The 17,312-nt window shown below is 34.8% G+C and overlaps 1 protein-coding gene across 2 annotated transcripts in view; it reads left to right on the forward strand.

Annotated features, from left to right (window-relative positions):
* The first annotated feature begins 1,448 nt into the window (after positions 1-1,448).
* The window catches only part of LOC110376460 (G protein-activated inward rectifier potassium channel 3), a 43,763-nt gene continuing 27,899 nt past the window's right edge, over positions 1,449-17,312 (forward strand). For both annotated transcript variants that reach the window (XM_021334943.3, XM_021334952.3), the window contains exons 1-2: positions 1,449-1,904; positions 13,555-14,090. In XM_021334943.3, coding sequence (XP_021190618.3) covers positions 13,714-14,090 — 377 coding nt within the window. In that variant the 5' untranslated portion in view covers positions 1,449-1,904; positions 13,555-13,713. The remainder of the gene's footprint in view (positions 1,905-13,554; positions 14,091-17,312) is intronic.

Genomic DNA, 17,312 nt, shown 5'->3' on the forward strand with positions numbered 1-17,312 from the left:
AACATATTACTATACATGTAAATAAGTATATTAAAGTCAGTTGAACGACTGATAAGTCTGCTTTCAATCACACTCCATACGTTTTCATTGCGCGTAGGATTTTTACCGTTATTTTCAGTGACCGCTAAATTATATAATACACATGTAAGTTTACGAGATGCGATAATTCTGAGAACAATAGAAAAGGTATTTGTTTACATGAAAAGTGCATACCTTGCAGGTTTTATTTACAGCATACAATGCGAGGGCATTCTGCTAGAAGATCGTAGTAGCACCCTGGATAGTAATGGGTATAGATGAGTAAAGCTTTTGTCAAATTGCTGCGTCAAAAGGGATTCTCATTCTCACCAAAAATGGACTCTAAGGTGTAAAACCTACCATTCTTCCATGGGTTCTTCGTAACGTCAAAGTGTAATGCCCGCAGAGCTCGTGACTTTGACGTTATGGGAACACATCCCCGCTCTTATTGAGGAATAAAAAAAGGGGATGTGCCTGAAGTGGTCACGTCTTTGCTCTCATCGACTTTTAATAAGTCCGTAAAAATAATAAACCCAAGCAGAAATAAAATTCTCCATAAAGTTCTACCTAAATAAATTAAAAAGTAAAATTCTAAAGAAACAATCTATAAAAAGCTTATAACTGTTAATTTTCTCCGCTTTTCCCGCAAAATAATCAGTGTCATCTAAAATTAGCCGTTTTAAGAGTTCTCACGACGGCAACAGCAATTATCGGCAAGGCTGTAGAATAGTCATCGAATACTTAATACTAAGTTAATTTCGCAGAACAGTTGCTCGTTCTCACATTTATTTTAGCGAAGAGCGACTTACGATTATTGGTTTGAATTCGATCGAAATAAACCGTACATTTTTATGTACGTACGATGCCTTCGTTTGTACCACGCACGACGGACCTTAATCAGTGCTAAACTCTTTTGAGAAAAATTATGTGTGGCTGCAGTATCGTGATTTCTTAAGGTGCAGTTTTGTCACAGTTAAGAGGCAGTTTTACCTTTATTTTCTTTTACGCTGCTTTCGTTGGACGACAATACGCTGAGAAAATAATGATTAACTTATCCATCCCGTAATACTTAAGGCACCAGTTTAGTGGATCAGTTTTATAAACAATTAAGTTTAAGTCCCCTTAGGCTCTAAGTCTTCACAAATTAAAAATTATATGACAATAATAGGTTTAGATATTTATTGAAACTAATTCTCGTATAACCATAAAATAGAGCAAGAACTAGTTAGAATTCCTTTGGCTTAAATACTAATCTAAATTCCTGCCTGACTGCTGGGTGCGGTGGACGGACTCAACAAGAATTTTTTGCCTTACTTTTGAGAATCGAAAAGCGTGAAAGGAATCGTCTGGCGCCATTTGAATTTGCCCGAAGCGTGTATTGGAAACGCCAGTTAGATAATTCCTATGAAACGAGCCACGACTCTTCCATCATCGCACCTCGTCGTATTTATTTTTTAACGTCCGCGAATATACAAGTGTGGCGGGTTTAGCGGCTTTCGGCCAGTCACTGCTCAGACAACACACGGTAGACATTCGCGCCGCGCGCAAGCGAACAGTTTTTCCCGCCGCAAATTGAAAAGCGCACGTTCTCAATTCAAAGTTCCTCACCAGCTATTGGTAGCTTTTGAAATATGCCTAAGAAGAAATAAATAATTCTCTTTTAAATTATTTTACCTGGATTACGTGTAAAGTTGTGACTTTTTGAACCGCATGCTAACAGTGCCTGTGTTATCGCGTACAAAAACCCTGTGATACTAAATAGCTGTGAAATTTTTAGTTGTAATAAACTCTAGTGGGTCAAAACTTTCCCGATATTTGCGGTTTCGTGAAATTTTATTTCGCGAAACAATAAAGAAAAATTCTTTATGATAGGTCCATATATGAAGGTGAGTTTTCAATTTTGTTATTTCGATTTATTATGTGTGTAATTGTTCAAGGCTTGTAAACGAGGTCTCTGTACATTTGTTTTCATGTCTGCTGTAGGAAAACAAACATGGGTTGTCTGCTTACGGATTGTTTAAATATCACATTAGATCTAGCTATTTAGGATATGCGAATGTGCTAATGTAGCGTTAATTGGTACGATTTGTTCCCTTAAAATGTTAAGTGTAACAGAATAGAGATCATTATCATATGATATTTTCCAGTAATTTATCTATTTGGTAGTATTTAAGTGGTGTTTGTACAACTGAATCGAATACGTTAACTAACCTCAAACTTGTTCTGTAGGAGCGTTTATTATTATACATTTATTCAATGAAACTGACGGCATTGAACGTTATTGGAACGCTTACTGATAAACTATAAGTAGGTACGTAACATACCTAGGTATTTGCTTTACAGAAAAAAATAAAACGGCAGTCTTTTATCTTTTGCACAAACAGTAAATCTTTCAAATCTAATAAGAATGTATATTTCTAGGAACTGAAATTATTCATACTTTATAAAAGTGAGTTCGGTTTTTATTGCTTGAACGTAACGTAGTTTACGTTTTCTTGTAGTTTTTAATTTTTCATGCAAATGAATCATGGCGATTATTCACGGGTTTACACGAGAGCGTGAAATGAAACAGAATCAGCTGATCATGTTTGTTTCGGTTTACTCTTCTGGCCAATAACTTTTCAAGGGCCTCCGTTGGTTTTTGAACCTTAACATCTTTAGTTTAAGAGATATTATTAAATTTCAGTAAAGGCATCATTTAATTAAGTAGGTATATGAACCGGATTCTAAGTTATAAAGATGACTTAGTGCATCCATCTAGGTACCTATAAAGTTTAATTAGGTACAGTTGCAGAGGATCCCAGCATCCTGTTGATTAAGTCGTAGTTATATAAATAATATTTATTACCGTTAACTATTTTAAATTACTCATGGATTTGTTTAGTTTCTAGCTATAGGGTAGTTGCTCAATCTCTGTAGCAATCTGAAAACGTAGGCCTAAATATAACATCGCCTTACGGTCTTATCTGCAGACCTAGTTTCATACCATATTGCTAAACATTTATGTTAAAACAGACAACAGATTACTATTTTATTTGCGAAGACTACAGAATACAGCCTTCATGTAGGTTCGCTAATTCAGGCTCATCTTGAAAATGGACAAATGAGAAATAAATACATTTACCTAAAACTTCCATATATTTTTACAATGATTTAATACCAAATACTTTTTTATACGAATTGGTAATTTTCCTTATACATATATGAAAAAAACATGACAATCATACTTTTTTGTAGTCGTAAAATCAGTTTTCAAAGTTAACGACCTACGTTTAACACCATGGCATTTACTTATAAACGACCAACGAATATATTGCATCACGATTTTCACATAAAAAAAACAACCGTCTGTCAAAGACATTTTTCGAGAAGAGAATCGCTCAGAAAAAGTTCAAGTATCGATTTTTTGCTTACATGAATCATCGATTCATAATATCGATATTCGCCGAGTTGACCGTTGATTCGTCTATGTGCCCATTTGCTATATACAATGGGCCATTTATTTTTATAGCTTAAAATTGGTTTGAAGGAAAATCAGCACTATAGTTTGTGTGGTAAAGGTGAAAATGGTATGCAAGGTTGTGTATATAGGATAGGTAGTTAATAGTCTCCTCGCAAATAGGACAAGAGACCTATACAGGGTTATTGCAATTGTTGATTTACGTCAACAATACCAAATCAGGAAGTTATATAACATATTTAATTATGTTTCATGTAACGGGCAGTTTGGAAGTAGGTACATAACTGTAGCTCAATGGGCCAGCGGTACTTTAACAACAATTAAGGGAGGTAGTAAAACGGGCGTGCCAATTACGTATATTGCTTCGTTTTAATCATTTTACTGCTCATAATTGTCTCTAGTCTTTTCCACAAAAATACATACTTGATTGCATTGCATAAATCTTGATTTTCTTAGAATTTGCATAAAAATACAGTAAACAACATCTTCTAGACTTTGCTCTGTAGTTTTTCTTCGGTTTAAGCATAATTTAAGTGGCAATGTTCAATATGCAAATAAAATATAATAACTTACTTGAGACGGCTGATTACACACGTCGTGGTAGACAAATAAGGAATAAGGATCTTATTTAATTTTTGTCTCAGAAGTTCAGAATAATAGCAATAATAGGACATAATAGTTTTGCCATGTGTGGTATCAGAAATCATCAGTAAAAGTAATTGCTACTTATTGTGGCAATCAAAGTCGAAATTCAACATAAAGGTGAGAAGTGTCTAGAGGAAAGTGTAGACAATCACAACTTTTTTCGGCAAATCTGAGAAATACAGACAAGTAAAAACTACCGAAAGTTAATCAACGTAAATCAGACTCAACGGTTGATTCGTCTCATGCATTGTAGCTAATTAGGATGGCCATTCACTAGATTCTTCATTGTTTCACAAAAACAATTGGGCAATCAGTTCGTTTGTCAAATTTTTGTTACCATGACATACAATAATTTACTTCAGTTTTTCTTTAACCGTGACTCAACTAGTCTATAAATCTTAAGACAATAGACTGAAGCTTAAACTGTGAATCAACGTAATTTTGAGGGAGGAGCAATGATTCAATACTTCTAATAGTGATAAAATTAGTAATGATTGCAAAACTACTTTAAATTAAAAAAAAATACTTATACTCTCTAGATCAATTTAAAACATTAACTCTCTAACAATAAGGTTGAATGTCATCTAACTGTTAAAAATCTAACAAGTCTCATTGTGTTGTAATAATTCGTATCACGCTTTGCATACGCTATCTCGTTCCGTACATTAATGGCCAGCTAATCACTTGTGACATAATACCAGTGTTTAACGTTGACATAACACGTCGATATAAATGTAAAGGCTATGGCTATTGCTATGGCCCGATGCCCCTGAACCGCAAATTAACTTTATTTGAAACTCTGCCACCCACAACGTTTTGTAGGAAGCGGTAATAATAGACATGATTATCATTATTTCGACAGTCGTTTGTGGCCACTGTAAATCGCTCTGCATGTACTTCGTGTGCTCATATAAAAACTCTTTCAACAAATAACTACATAATAGAGAAAAAATATTTTTTCTCTATACATAGATAGGTAGGTTACATTCATTTTGCATTGCAAATCAAAACCATCTTATCAAGATATTTATTTATGCATCTATGTAGGTATCTCTCCATCTATCGATTTATAATCTTGCAATATAAAAAAGGTACCTATAAGTAAATGCAATTATGAAAAATCACACCAATGAACACCATGTTGTTTCAAGGTTGTTTAAAGTAACAATTAATACCTAGGCGATGATTAATTTCAAAATGGCTGACAAGCACGTGTCACATACGGCGCGTCTTGCAAGGGTTATTAAAACTATAGTCATTTGATTATCACGTTCTATTGTGCCAGCTAGTTGATACAACAAAACTTATGTAAGAAAAGGTGAATAATTTCTCACCAATTGTCACGATCATCCCCAATCCCGCCGTTGAAAAGGTTTTTTTCGTAGACAAAAAATACTCTGGGATTATTATGAAACAAAAGACTTAGTTAAGTAAACGAAATAGATGGGAACAATTGGTGTTATTAATACGATTGTTATTATTATAAAATTATATACTTACTATAGTTTTTAATACGCAACCGCTTAGGCATGACTCGTGAGGAAACATTCCTATCTAAATACCACTCTAGTTGCCATGCCAATAAATTATTAGATACTGGCAACATCGTTAAAAAAAATAAAGCCTCATTTGTATTTGCCTCATTTAATTTAGCGAAGTTACTTGACATTTCTCATTCATCAAATGCTAACTGCTTTTCCAAATGTAGTTTACTTCCGTGAAATACGTGATTGACCCAAAACGATACAAAAATAACGGTAGAAATACTATCACTACGGCCTGTCATTTATTTAATTAATGAATTAATTAAGAATGGCGCCGAAAGAGTCTGCCGATAGTCTGACGCAATCTTTTAACAAAAACAATACCAGTATGTCTGGAAAAAACCTGTCTGCCACTACCATTAATATTTTTGCTAAAGACTACAAAAGTGACAAAAGGCTGAAATTCAAAGACTTTTGTATAGCGAAGGACAATGTTGTATTAATTATAATACAGATAAAAAGACATACAAGACAGACAAAATGCTAGATTTCTTTCTAAACCTAAGCGAGTTTTAAAGTGAGTCACGCGTGGGAGTCAGTTGAAGTCAGATTTATTTGAACAGTTTGAAGTCACACTATTCTTTCGGTTTTTGCTCGACAGATTTATCATAAACTGACACATTGACGAGTCTGAGGTAGCTCATTGTATATGCAGAGATATACAGAAGTTACATAGCAGAAAAATAATTTATAATGTTTTGTTTCGAATTTAAGTGGAAACTCTGCTTCAAATGTCATCACACCATGGCATGGTTCAAACTGATTATTATACAATATTTAATGGTTTATCAAGGCCCCAATACAGTCAGTATTTTTAATACAATTTATTATAACTTTGTTAAACATCTGATATGTAAAATTTTCCTCTGACATTGGTTGCCTTATCGCGACCTGCCATTTTCCTAGTTAAGTGGTGGATATTATTTACGCACAAATTTGCATATTTTGGATCGTTAGTCACCTTATCATCAATTCTCCCTGTATTGATAAAAGTGATGTATAGTCGTTTTATCGCAATTCTTTCTGCATTTAGCTCTAACTCTGGCATGCAATACCATCGTTCAATCACAACGGGCGTTTCAATTAATGTCTATTATATTAGTTGGTAGGTATAACAATTACAAGTATATTCTTGGCAATTCACAGCCACTCGAGCGTTTGACCTCACGTCTATTTCATTCGATCATTCATACATTAGTTGTAGTATGTAATATTACCAAACAAACCTAGTACAAGCTAAACAGTTCGGAGGAATCAATCACGTTTCAATTGACTTTGATAAAAATATCTTCGGGTTAATTTTCTGTTTACATGCGTCAGAGATCAACGCGTGTTGTTTGATAAGTCTAAATGATGTTGATAATGGCAGACGCAGTGTTAATTGAATGTCATGTTAATAATTAATGTTCAATACTTACTAATGATTGCTCATTAACGATGCTTGGCGTTTTTGAACAAACTTGTATGTAGAAGAACAGATATACATGTCCTAAGATGAAAGAAGCTAGGTTACCTAACACAAAATGATTCTAGTGGCTTTTCAAAACTCTAATTTTGGTCTTCTCTATATATAAGTTACGTGATTACCTTACGATATCAAATTCAAATATATAGTCTACAGGCAGATTTATTGCTTACATGCTTAGCAACCAAAGCAAAGCTGTGAGAAAACGACACTTCGGTATACTTAGCAACAATAATCATGTTAAGGTTCCCATAAGTTATCAGAGAGTAGTTGCTAGCCTGACGATATTGGAACTGTAACCCGAATACTGTATTAGTAGAGCCTTTCATTGTCAAGATTGTTAGGTGACACCATAGCAACGAATAGAGAATCTAAATATATAAAGGTGTGCATTTACTAAGGAAACAATAAGATGTTTTTTTAAGTGTCACAGCCTTTCTTGAGGCCCTTCTACTCCTTTAGTAAATTCCAATGACAGATTTATTTACTACGTAAACTTTTAATGACTTCCCCAATTCAATCAGTAATTAGTGAATCGATTATTCAATTATGAATGAGTTTACCACTTTATCGTGAACTAGTTAATTCTGAAGCCAACGGTCGGTATATGTGTTCGTGGAACGAGTTCATGATTCTGCGGAAATGACCTTATTCAGGAATACATGAGAGAGAGTGAAATTGCACTAATAATATAAAGCAGTTCGTTGGCTTCCGTCTTCATGGATATCGTGAGTATATTGTGTACCCTGATTCCCGAAAATCATGTTCCAAGAACATGTAAAATTAACAGAATTTTCCTTTGATTAAGGCCACATACGTCAGCTCTCAAGTATAATTTTCCTGTTTTCTGCCAACATTTGTCTTATACTCAAATCGTAGTTGAACGATCTCATGGTACAGTGACTGATATATTGCTAACAAACGTCATTGCCCATGTTCAATGACGTGGACAATTAAATACATTGCCAAAGAAAATTAGTGTCAACCATGATATTAATTTCCCAAGTCAGGATTTAACATAAATAATATTTTGCCAACTGTCTAGAAAATACTTCTTCGTCGCGAGTTAGCTAGTCATAGAATCAGATTTAAAAATAACTCGCCACGTAATACAATAAAAATTGCATTACTGTTGAAGGCTTTGCCGTAAATATTGACTATCAACATAATGATTTTTTATCAGCACATAAAACTAGTTTATGAGTTGTAAAATATTAACAGTCTCAATAATACGGGAGGAGTAGTTGGTAGGTAGGATGCTGCATTTCCCTACCTTTACGTTGAATAGGTAGTTGCCAGTTAGTTTTGTCACAGTGTAGGTTGTTTCTATAGTTTTCTAGACTAGTCTTACTTTTATGTTATCTTTAATGTTTTTTCTCATAATCTATTGTCGTTTAAATCATAAAATGCTGAACATTTTTCTCATAAACGCCAACATTGAACAAAGATATCGAACCATTTCTTAGAACTCGAAAAACATTTTTTTTATTTCATTTCCTTGTCAAATGTTTGCGATAAAACTTTTATTCACAAATAAAAATTGGTTTTATTTGTTATTGATGGAGACGCTAAAAATACTGAAATTCTCTCACGTTGTGACCAACTGACCACCGTTACTCGTTACACATTTCGTTCAAACTCCTTTGAGTTGGATGTTGACTTGACCGTCTTTTGAAAATCACACGAACGCATGAATTGGAATCCATTATTTACGTGAATAGTGAATTTTATTAAAAAGTGATGCCGGAAAGGACCCAATTGGCAATTCAGGTTACCACCTACTGAAATGAGTGACGGACGTCAATTTGTTTCGTACCACTGAACATGTGAAAGTGAGCAGTTTTTTGGTCTACATAAACATGTGACTATATTTTTTGTAACGTAACAAAACATCTCGTTAATAGAGGCACATGACTGAACAAATTGGACGATACTAACTTGAAGAGCTGCTAATTTGGACAGACGGAATTGAAACTATGATTCTTTGATTGTAACATTACACCACGACAATTGCTAATTCTTCTAATAATTGTACTAATTAAGTAATGTTTTGGAATATTTTCGACGCATCAATCATTTTAATGATGGAAAACATAATGTGATTGTATGGAATAGTTCATATTTTTAAGCAGTGTAAGAGGTGGTTTGTAATTTTTTCTTTTCGAAATTCAAATCGCTGGTCTATTTCCACACTTTAATAATACCGTGCTTCAAAACATATTTTTTCTGTCATAGCATGACCGCAGCTTTGATTGACAGTCCTCGTGCACATAAAATGCATTATTGTTCTGAGTAATCTGGATCTGTATGCAGATAGCTATGTTAATACTGCAGTAAGTGCAGGTGTAATTGCATCCTTATGCCTCATCATTACCTAACCACAGGTGAACAAAGAATAATTAACAACGACTCGTGATGTGTGTCTAAGTACCGCGTATGTTGGTTTTCTTCACATTCTTCATTATACTTAAATTTTGAAAGATTTCAACCAGCTGTTTTACACCAGCAACCATCATTATGTTTTTAAAAGAAGTTCAAGTTGATTAATATCTGCAAAACTCGTGAGTTGTAGCACAGATTACCTTAATAGTTACTTCGGTTGTAGGCCTAATTTAAATATTGAAATTAAGCCTTTTACGTCCAGACAGGACAGAATTAACAATTATAATAGTTCGTCTAGGGAAGCAATAAGCTTGCTTCGAAATTACCACATTAGCTAACAAAATGCGTTCGCAGAACATTAATAGTTACACGTGACGTCCATACAATTTAATACTAAAGATAGGTAACACTTCGATACTATCCCTACAGACAAATAGAAATGCTATTAAGAACTTGGCCACAATTGCTAATTAGCTACAATTCGTGGGTTTACTTACTCAAATGCAAGACTTAAAAATAACATCAAATATTCAAATTCTTATAAATGACTAGTTTTTTTTACATCTCAAAGAACAGCTATAAATAAGGTTTAAATTAACTGAACACTTTTTGCCTAGACTGTTCAACTTAGTCAGATGCAGCAGTCACCACCGCAAATATTTTTAGTTCATAGCTATGAATGCACTTAATATTCTTTCATGATTACACCATAGGAAGGATGAATTGAATGACGTCAAACTTTTTTCTGAAGAAAAAAAAGCGATGACAATCAGCTTCCTACGTTTGTATGGCGTAAATCGGGAAGCCTAGCCTTAATAGAAATTATAACAACTAAGCGTTCAGAATAGTTAAGCAGAAGAATACTAATAGAAGGCTTGACTGATTCATAACTTTTTCTTAACTTCCTTTATAGTTCGCAGTAAGTATCATTGTTAGTCTAACTGCCTACGCAATGTAGAATAGGTTAGTGAATGTTTTGTGAAACTAGATTCTAGTGCAACGGTGATAAATTTTAGGTGCAATAATGTGGGTGGTATACTTATTATTGTTTCAGTGAGTTAAAGAGAAAGTCCAAAGCTGTGTAAATGTTCTTAAATATTCAAACCATTGCAATAAACCTAAATAATTGGTACAAACCTATAACTCAAATCCCACTGAATCATGCGCAGTTTAATCAGTAACAACTTACGTAAGTTAGGTATTGATTAAATAAATAATTAACATCATGAAATTGACTGCATTCCAACACATCAGCGATGATTAAATTATCGTAAGTAAGTACCTAGATGTACTTCAACTTATTCTTTAACCTACTTTGCTTAAAATTCAAGAATGCTTCACGTAAGATGCATCCCAGACCTCAGTATTTTATACACACGTGCAAAAAAATGCATCCCATTTGCAAAATAAAATTAATTAATGTCAATTAATTGTTCATAATAACAGTCTTTTGATACACGTTTTAATTGGACGAGTTCTTATAGTATAGTATAGTTAAACATTAATTGAACCTGTATTTCATAGAAGCACGAAGGATTAAATAGCTGCCCTAAATTATACCGTTCGCTACAAGGATCTGATAATAAATAATAATGTAGATAAGGTCTGCATTGTTCCAAGTTCCCACCTGCACTATTTATTACTCTTGTCATAAGCGGTAAAGACTTAGCATTTTGCAAGTTTTTGCTGCAATTATGTAGTTGGCTCGTGTTCGTTACTCTTCTGTTAAGCTTAGTTTGTTCTGATGAAAATATTGAGGGATATCTTTTAACCATGATGTAAGAGGAAGCCAATGATACCAATTTAGGAAAAGGATGGCCAAAATTTGATATTTGCGCGCACTGTTGCGATATTTATAACTAGAGAAAATCTGTCAAAATTAATTTTGCAGACATTTGGCATAAAACTACCTATTAATAAATGCCCAACCTGGATTCTGCGAAGGAAATACAGTGGTACAGTGGCTTGATTTCAAATATAAATCTTTCAGAATTCACGTGGAAAAAACGATGTAAAAGCTTACACCGGAAGAACATTAATCGGGCAGTTTCAGGGAATTCTTTGCAACATCAAAGAGCTCAATCACATTTCGGGCAATATTTGGACGTTAGATGTCAGAACACAGTGATATCACCATGATTCAGCGGCTGACTGGAGCATTGACCCATATTCGCGAACCGCGGGACACTTGGCAAACGATTCGGTTTAAATACGAACACCGGGCCGTTGGGAACACGCCGCAACCCACCGGTATAGGGTTACGCTAAATTTGAATCTGATCTGGTGATATACAAAGCATTTATTTCAAACACCTACAGTTCTCCTCTATTTATTTTCGCACGTGCAAACTCCCGGTTTATTTTGAAAGAACTCATAAATAATTGTCCTACATGTTACGTAACGTCTAAACACAATACCACGAGTTGTACAACTAACTATACTTGCCAACAATAAAATTTTCCGTTATACATAAATTCACTTTTAATTGGTCTCTGCCATCGCCATATTGTTTTTCAAATAATTCATGTTAATATAATTCTGCATGCGAAATTAATTAGTTCTACGTATTGCTTAAAATAGCCACTTCTTTTCTTCGTTTTTAAAAGAAACAAATTCATCATCAGCTCATTATTCACATTTACTCAACTTCTTGCAACTAGTCTTTTTATAAGGAATTACTTTGAAGACAAATTGTTTCATTTCATTTGTATATCGGTCGCTTTACTACACAAATGAAACAATTGGTCTTGACATTATATTTTATTTATTGTAAGCCGTTTTATTCGCTGTTTCTTTTTAATATGGAAACTTAACTTATTACCTATTTAGCATTCATTTAATTCGGCAAGAATACTTCAATTAGTATGAGATTACTGCTCTACATTAAATAAGATGTACATACAAATACAAACGGCAGAATTGCAACTCGTGTTCCACTTTCTCTACTTACATATTAAACCACGCATTAGGGACATGTTTCACTTTCGCGAAAATCACTCGCAATAAGAACAGTTAAATTATACTTAACATAGCATCACTGTTCGAGCTCGGTGATGAGAGAAAATCATATTAGTAATTTGTACCGATACATTTTTTTCTGGCTACAGGCCGTGAAGCAATTATGATTGTTACTCTGATGGAGCTCCGGACATTTTGCGCTCCAAATTGACCCTGAAAATGTCAACACGCAAATATATTGAACTTCCTCAGCATCAATAAGTAGGTAATCCTAACAAAATTGTTTGTCCCATTCAGTAATAATACACGCGACAAAGTCCACATGGGAACAATCCGGAACATATTATCTATAATTTGCGTCTATCATAATGAATTTGCAATCATCCTATAGAAATCGTTTGATTGAACGGGGGCCTCTGCACGCGAAATCAAATTGCTGGCGCACTTTTATGGTACTGGTGATTGCGAAATAGAGGCAGATAACCCTACTATTATGTGCCAACTTTCTCGGCCTCTCCTATACTTACAGTTTGGTAGCGCAAAAAATACCTACTTACATTAAAACACTCTCGAACAAGAACTCTAAAGAGTGAAGTGAAAACTTCTTAAAAGCAATTAGCATTTCAGTTTCAAACGATGTTGACTTAATTGACAGTTAGCTTAAAAAGCCTGTGTACCTATTAATTAAGACTAGCTCAGCTTATTTACATTTGTCTGGCTAACGAGACATAGCACCTTTCTCTTTAAACAATAATACAATATTGCTTAAGAAAATTGTTTAGAAAGGCATCTTTTGTTGTTTTAGCAGCATTTCTGCAAATCAGTTGCAGTCAGTTGCTCGAAAGCGTCTTAATGTCCGTCATACATTCTGTTTATTGCATATAATTCCATAAATACTAATTTCAGTAAAAGTAAAAGTTTTTAGAAATTTTACGAAAGTATTTTGGAGCTCGCTTTTAGAGCATCTTGCATTGTTGAACGTTTACATTCTCTGAACATATGTTTCATGTCTTAGCGTGTTAGCTACTGCTTTTAAAACATTTATATGAAGTGCAATAACATTGGTTTTCTCTTTGTTTCAGTGTCAACATTTCTACCCCAAGCATTATGATTTACAAATGGATATTATGATAAGAGTGAAGTGTTGTCAAGAAACTAAAAACCCAAAGTGACGAAGTGCCCTGTAGGTGTCTGTTGTGGTTCCGTTCCGTTGCTTTCCCCTTACCTATTTAGTGCTCAATATGTCTGACAAGACCTGTTCGTCGGTCGGCCCGAGGAGTTTCGAAACGATTTCGGAAGAGGACCTCACTGCGTCGCCCTGGGAGAAACTGTTGGGAGAGGTGAACACTGCTGTTCCTACGATAATAAAGACTAATGTGTCGAGTACAACCATCTCTAGAAGCGGTGAAGAGGTGTCGGTGAACCCTCAAGCCGAGGATCTGGAGGCGAACAAGTTGACGCGATCCAAGAGCCTTAATCAGCGCAGAAATAGTAGCGGCCTCCTCAGCACGATCCCGAGGCAGCTGAGGCTTTCGTTGCGAGGAGTTCGGAGCGAACCTTCTAGTGTCAAGGACGTGCCTGCGACCAGGAATGACAGCTCTCTCAACCTTCTTCTTAGGTGAGTTACATTTTCATTTCATTGAATAATTTGGTAAAACGACCACTTCAGGGATTTAATGCTTATTAATTTTTTGAAAGTAAAGGGATTTGAAAACCACTGACGTCACGCCATTCAATTCGACGAATCGTAACCTAATTATAAATACAAATGTATAGTATACTTTCATATTTTAATTCGATATGTCTGACTGTTACTAAAAGGGGAAATACACAATGTAATCCAATACACAATAGCTCACATGACGTAAGATAATTTTTCATGTGTGTCAACATTATTCTCAATCACAATGATAAAAATAGGCTTGTTTTCCATTACGGTGTTCCTGCAAACAGTATATTACTATATGGGATATTATAGCTGCTTATGATCTATATGAAGTTGTATACTATTGTAGAAACATTGGTGGTGAGTTCGGACTAATAAATCAAAACAAAGCTTTGGCCATAAAATCGTTAAACCAAGCTCGTGTCCATAAAACCAGCAGATTTGGTGTTTGAAAGTAGAGGATTTATGTGCTCACGATGTAAGTAATAGGTCTTCATTTTCATTCAGAAGCAATCATAGATCATGAACAAAGATAGCTAGCAGTAGTACCTAGTAGTGGGATAGAAGGTTTACACAGACAAATGCAAAATAGGTGAAAATATAAACCCTTATATAGCATTGTATTTGAGATCATTTATCAAATAACGCTCACAGTGCATTTCGGCATGCAACCGACATTCAGAAACGATGCACGTCTGACCTCTAACAACTCATGCCCTTGAAATTGCAGTTTATCGTCACGTGCCATAGGACTCCACGCAGGAATTTTCATTAGAAAATCCATGGCAGGTCAAGAACAAGCGGCGCCTCATGACCACAAGGCTTTGTCTGGCTTCGCCTTATTACCTCTTCATCGAGCCCGTCATAATTACCATCAAGAACCTTTCCACATAATTGCAACCTTCATGCTCCGAACTACGTGAGGCTTCGCGCTGATTGCTCTTAGAGATGTTACTTGACCTATTGTCTGTGTCTCTGCGCTCATTTAAGGAAAATTGATTTGCTGATACAATGTCAGGGTCTAATTAGTGTAACGGGTAGAGGTCTTCTGCTCGTTATAACTATTCAGACTGATAGACGATCAAGATTTATATCTTTGAGACTAACATTTTATTCTTCACTCGTAACAATTGCCTGTCAATCTATCAGCCAGCTATCAATAAATCTACATCACACGTTCTCAATATTATGGGGCTATAAAACACTATGTAATTCGATAGTTATTTATTTGCACGTCGATAATGAAACGACATAAAAGTCAAAGAATGGACCTTCCGTTTATAAATGATCATCAGTTCCTAATAAAAAGATTTTTACCGATAACTTTCTCATATGCAAAATTGCAAAGGAAGCGGACGTCCTTATTTAAATACGAATTGCAGGAAACAAGGCGCCCGTGTAGACAGCCAGCCTAAAACAATGCTCCTTGCCCAGAACACAATGAATAGGCTGAATGATTGGAAGTAGCAATTCAGGGCCATCCGTTTAGCGCAATCCGTGTCCTCTTATTTTTATCTCCTTGTTGCTAGTTGTGAATACAAATGACTTTTCAATTGATTTGGGCTTGTTGCCGTCGGAAACACGATGTATGAATGTATTCACATACGCATTACGTGGGGTCCATTTTGAAATGGGTTTATTAGGCAAATTATTTGATTTATGATGGCGTTGAGGTATTTGTTATTATTTTTATTGGTTAGACCACCCACTCAGAACATACTATCACAAATAGTGAGGCCTTCAGGGATTTAACCCATATCTTGTACATGATAATCAAAATAAGCGAATTTGTTGAAATTGACTGACACAGTAAGCTTATGTAAATCTATAGTTTAGTAGCATCATTTTATCAATGTTTCATCATCGGAAGTTTCGTCATTATCTTTTTGATATATGGTCCATATCTTGGTCTGATAACATGATGGTTTTACACGAGTCCCTCCTAATAAACATTTAGTCATATTTATATCCTGAAGGGGTATCGACATTCTCTTTTGTTTTACCAACTGTTTCTTAGAATCATGAAATTATCTCTGTAGGGCATAACATGTAGAGTAATTGCAAGTAGTTTCCTCGTACTTTTCCGTAGCCATAAAAAGTAGAAGACGCAAATAACTATAATGGATTTAGAGTAACAGTTAAAAACGGTGCTTTGTTCATTTTTTGTCAACATTTATTTGACTTTCAGGCCACTGCCCCTAGCTAGAGTAAAAAATAATAAATGTATTTCAATTGCTTTTATTGGAGTTGGTCTTCGAAAAATGACCATAGTAACAGCTTTGCATGTTCAATGTATGAAATAAAATTATTTAAACATGTCGTTTCGCATAAACCATGATTTATGTACCTATGTAAGTACCAAAAAATCCGCCAAGTTACTATAAGATAATAAGTGATACAGTTAAAGCTATCAGGCTTAAGACGTAACTGTGTTTATCAACTGATAGCTAGGTCATGGACAGTAGGTCAATGCTCCTAACCTAAAATAATGAGTTTTCTGACGTTTGCTCCACTATGTATCTAGACCTTATTTTGAGAACAAATGTTCTTTGAAATATAAATAACGCTAAAATATAATGGACCACGCATAGCTCTGTTTATTTATATGAAGTAATTTCGTCTAGATTATGGCAGTATAACTCTCGTTTAGAATGATTTATAGCTCCATCCAACATAAATTGTAGGTAGCGTGTGCCTATTTACATTTTATTAGCACTACAGTATTACAACATCCTGAATATACCTTTGATCCAGAACGTATATATAGAAGAGAAAAAAAATACATGGATTCACGGCACGGTTGTACCAAGAACGTCGCGAGGCCATTCACTTCCTTCGAAGTGTTCAAAGTCGTATGTGTTGGTGTATTGGTACACAGAACCTGTGTATGTGTTGGTGCCAATATTTGCACACCAACATTGGACACGCTTCCTGGCATGCCTTATCACTTTAACCCGACCTGGTTACGATTTCTGTGCATGCTTTACAACGTGAAATATTTCCTCTGTTTAGCATGCGGTTTGTAAATAGTACGCGAACGTTTCAACTAGATTATTCCGAGGGCGTTGCAATAGCAATATTGGTTTAACTTCAAACGAAGTAGGTCGAAAGTCTTAATTGAAAATACGAAAACACAAATTTTATGGCATTTATTTCTGGGAATTCTGCAACAGG

This window comes from Helicoverpa armigera, chromosome 2 (genome assembly GCF_030705265.1).
Source record: "Helicoverpa armigera isolate CAAS_96S chromosome 2, ASM3070526v1, whole genome shotgun sequence".
NCBI lineage: Eukaryota > Metazoa > Arthropoda > Insecta > Lepidoptera > Noctuidae > Helicoverpa > Helicoverpa armigera.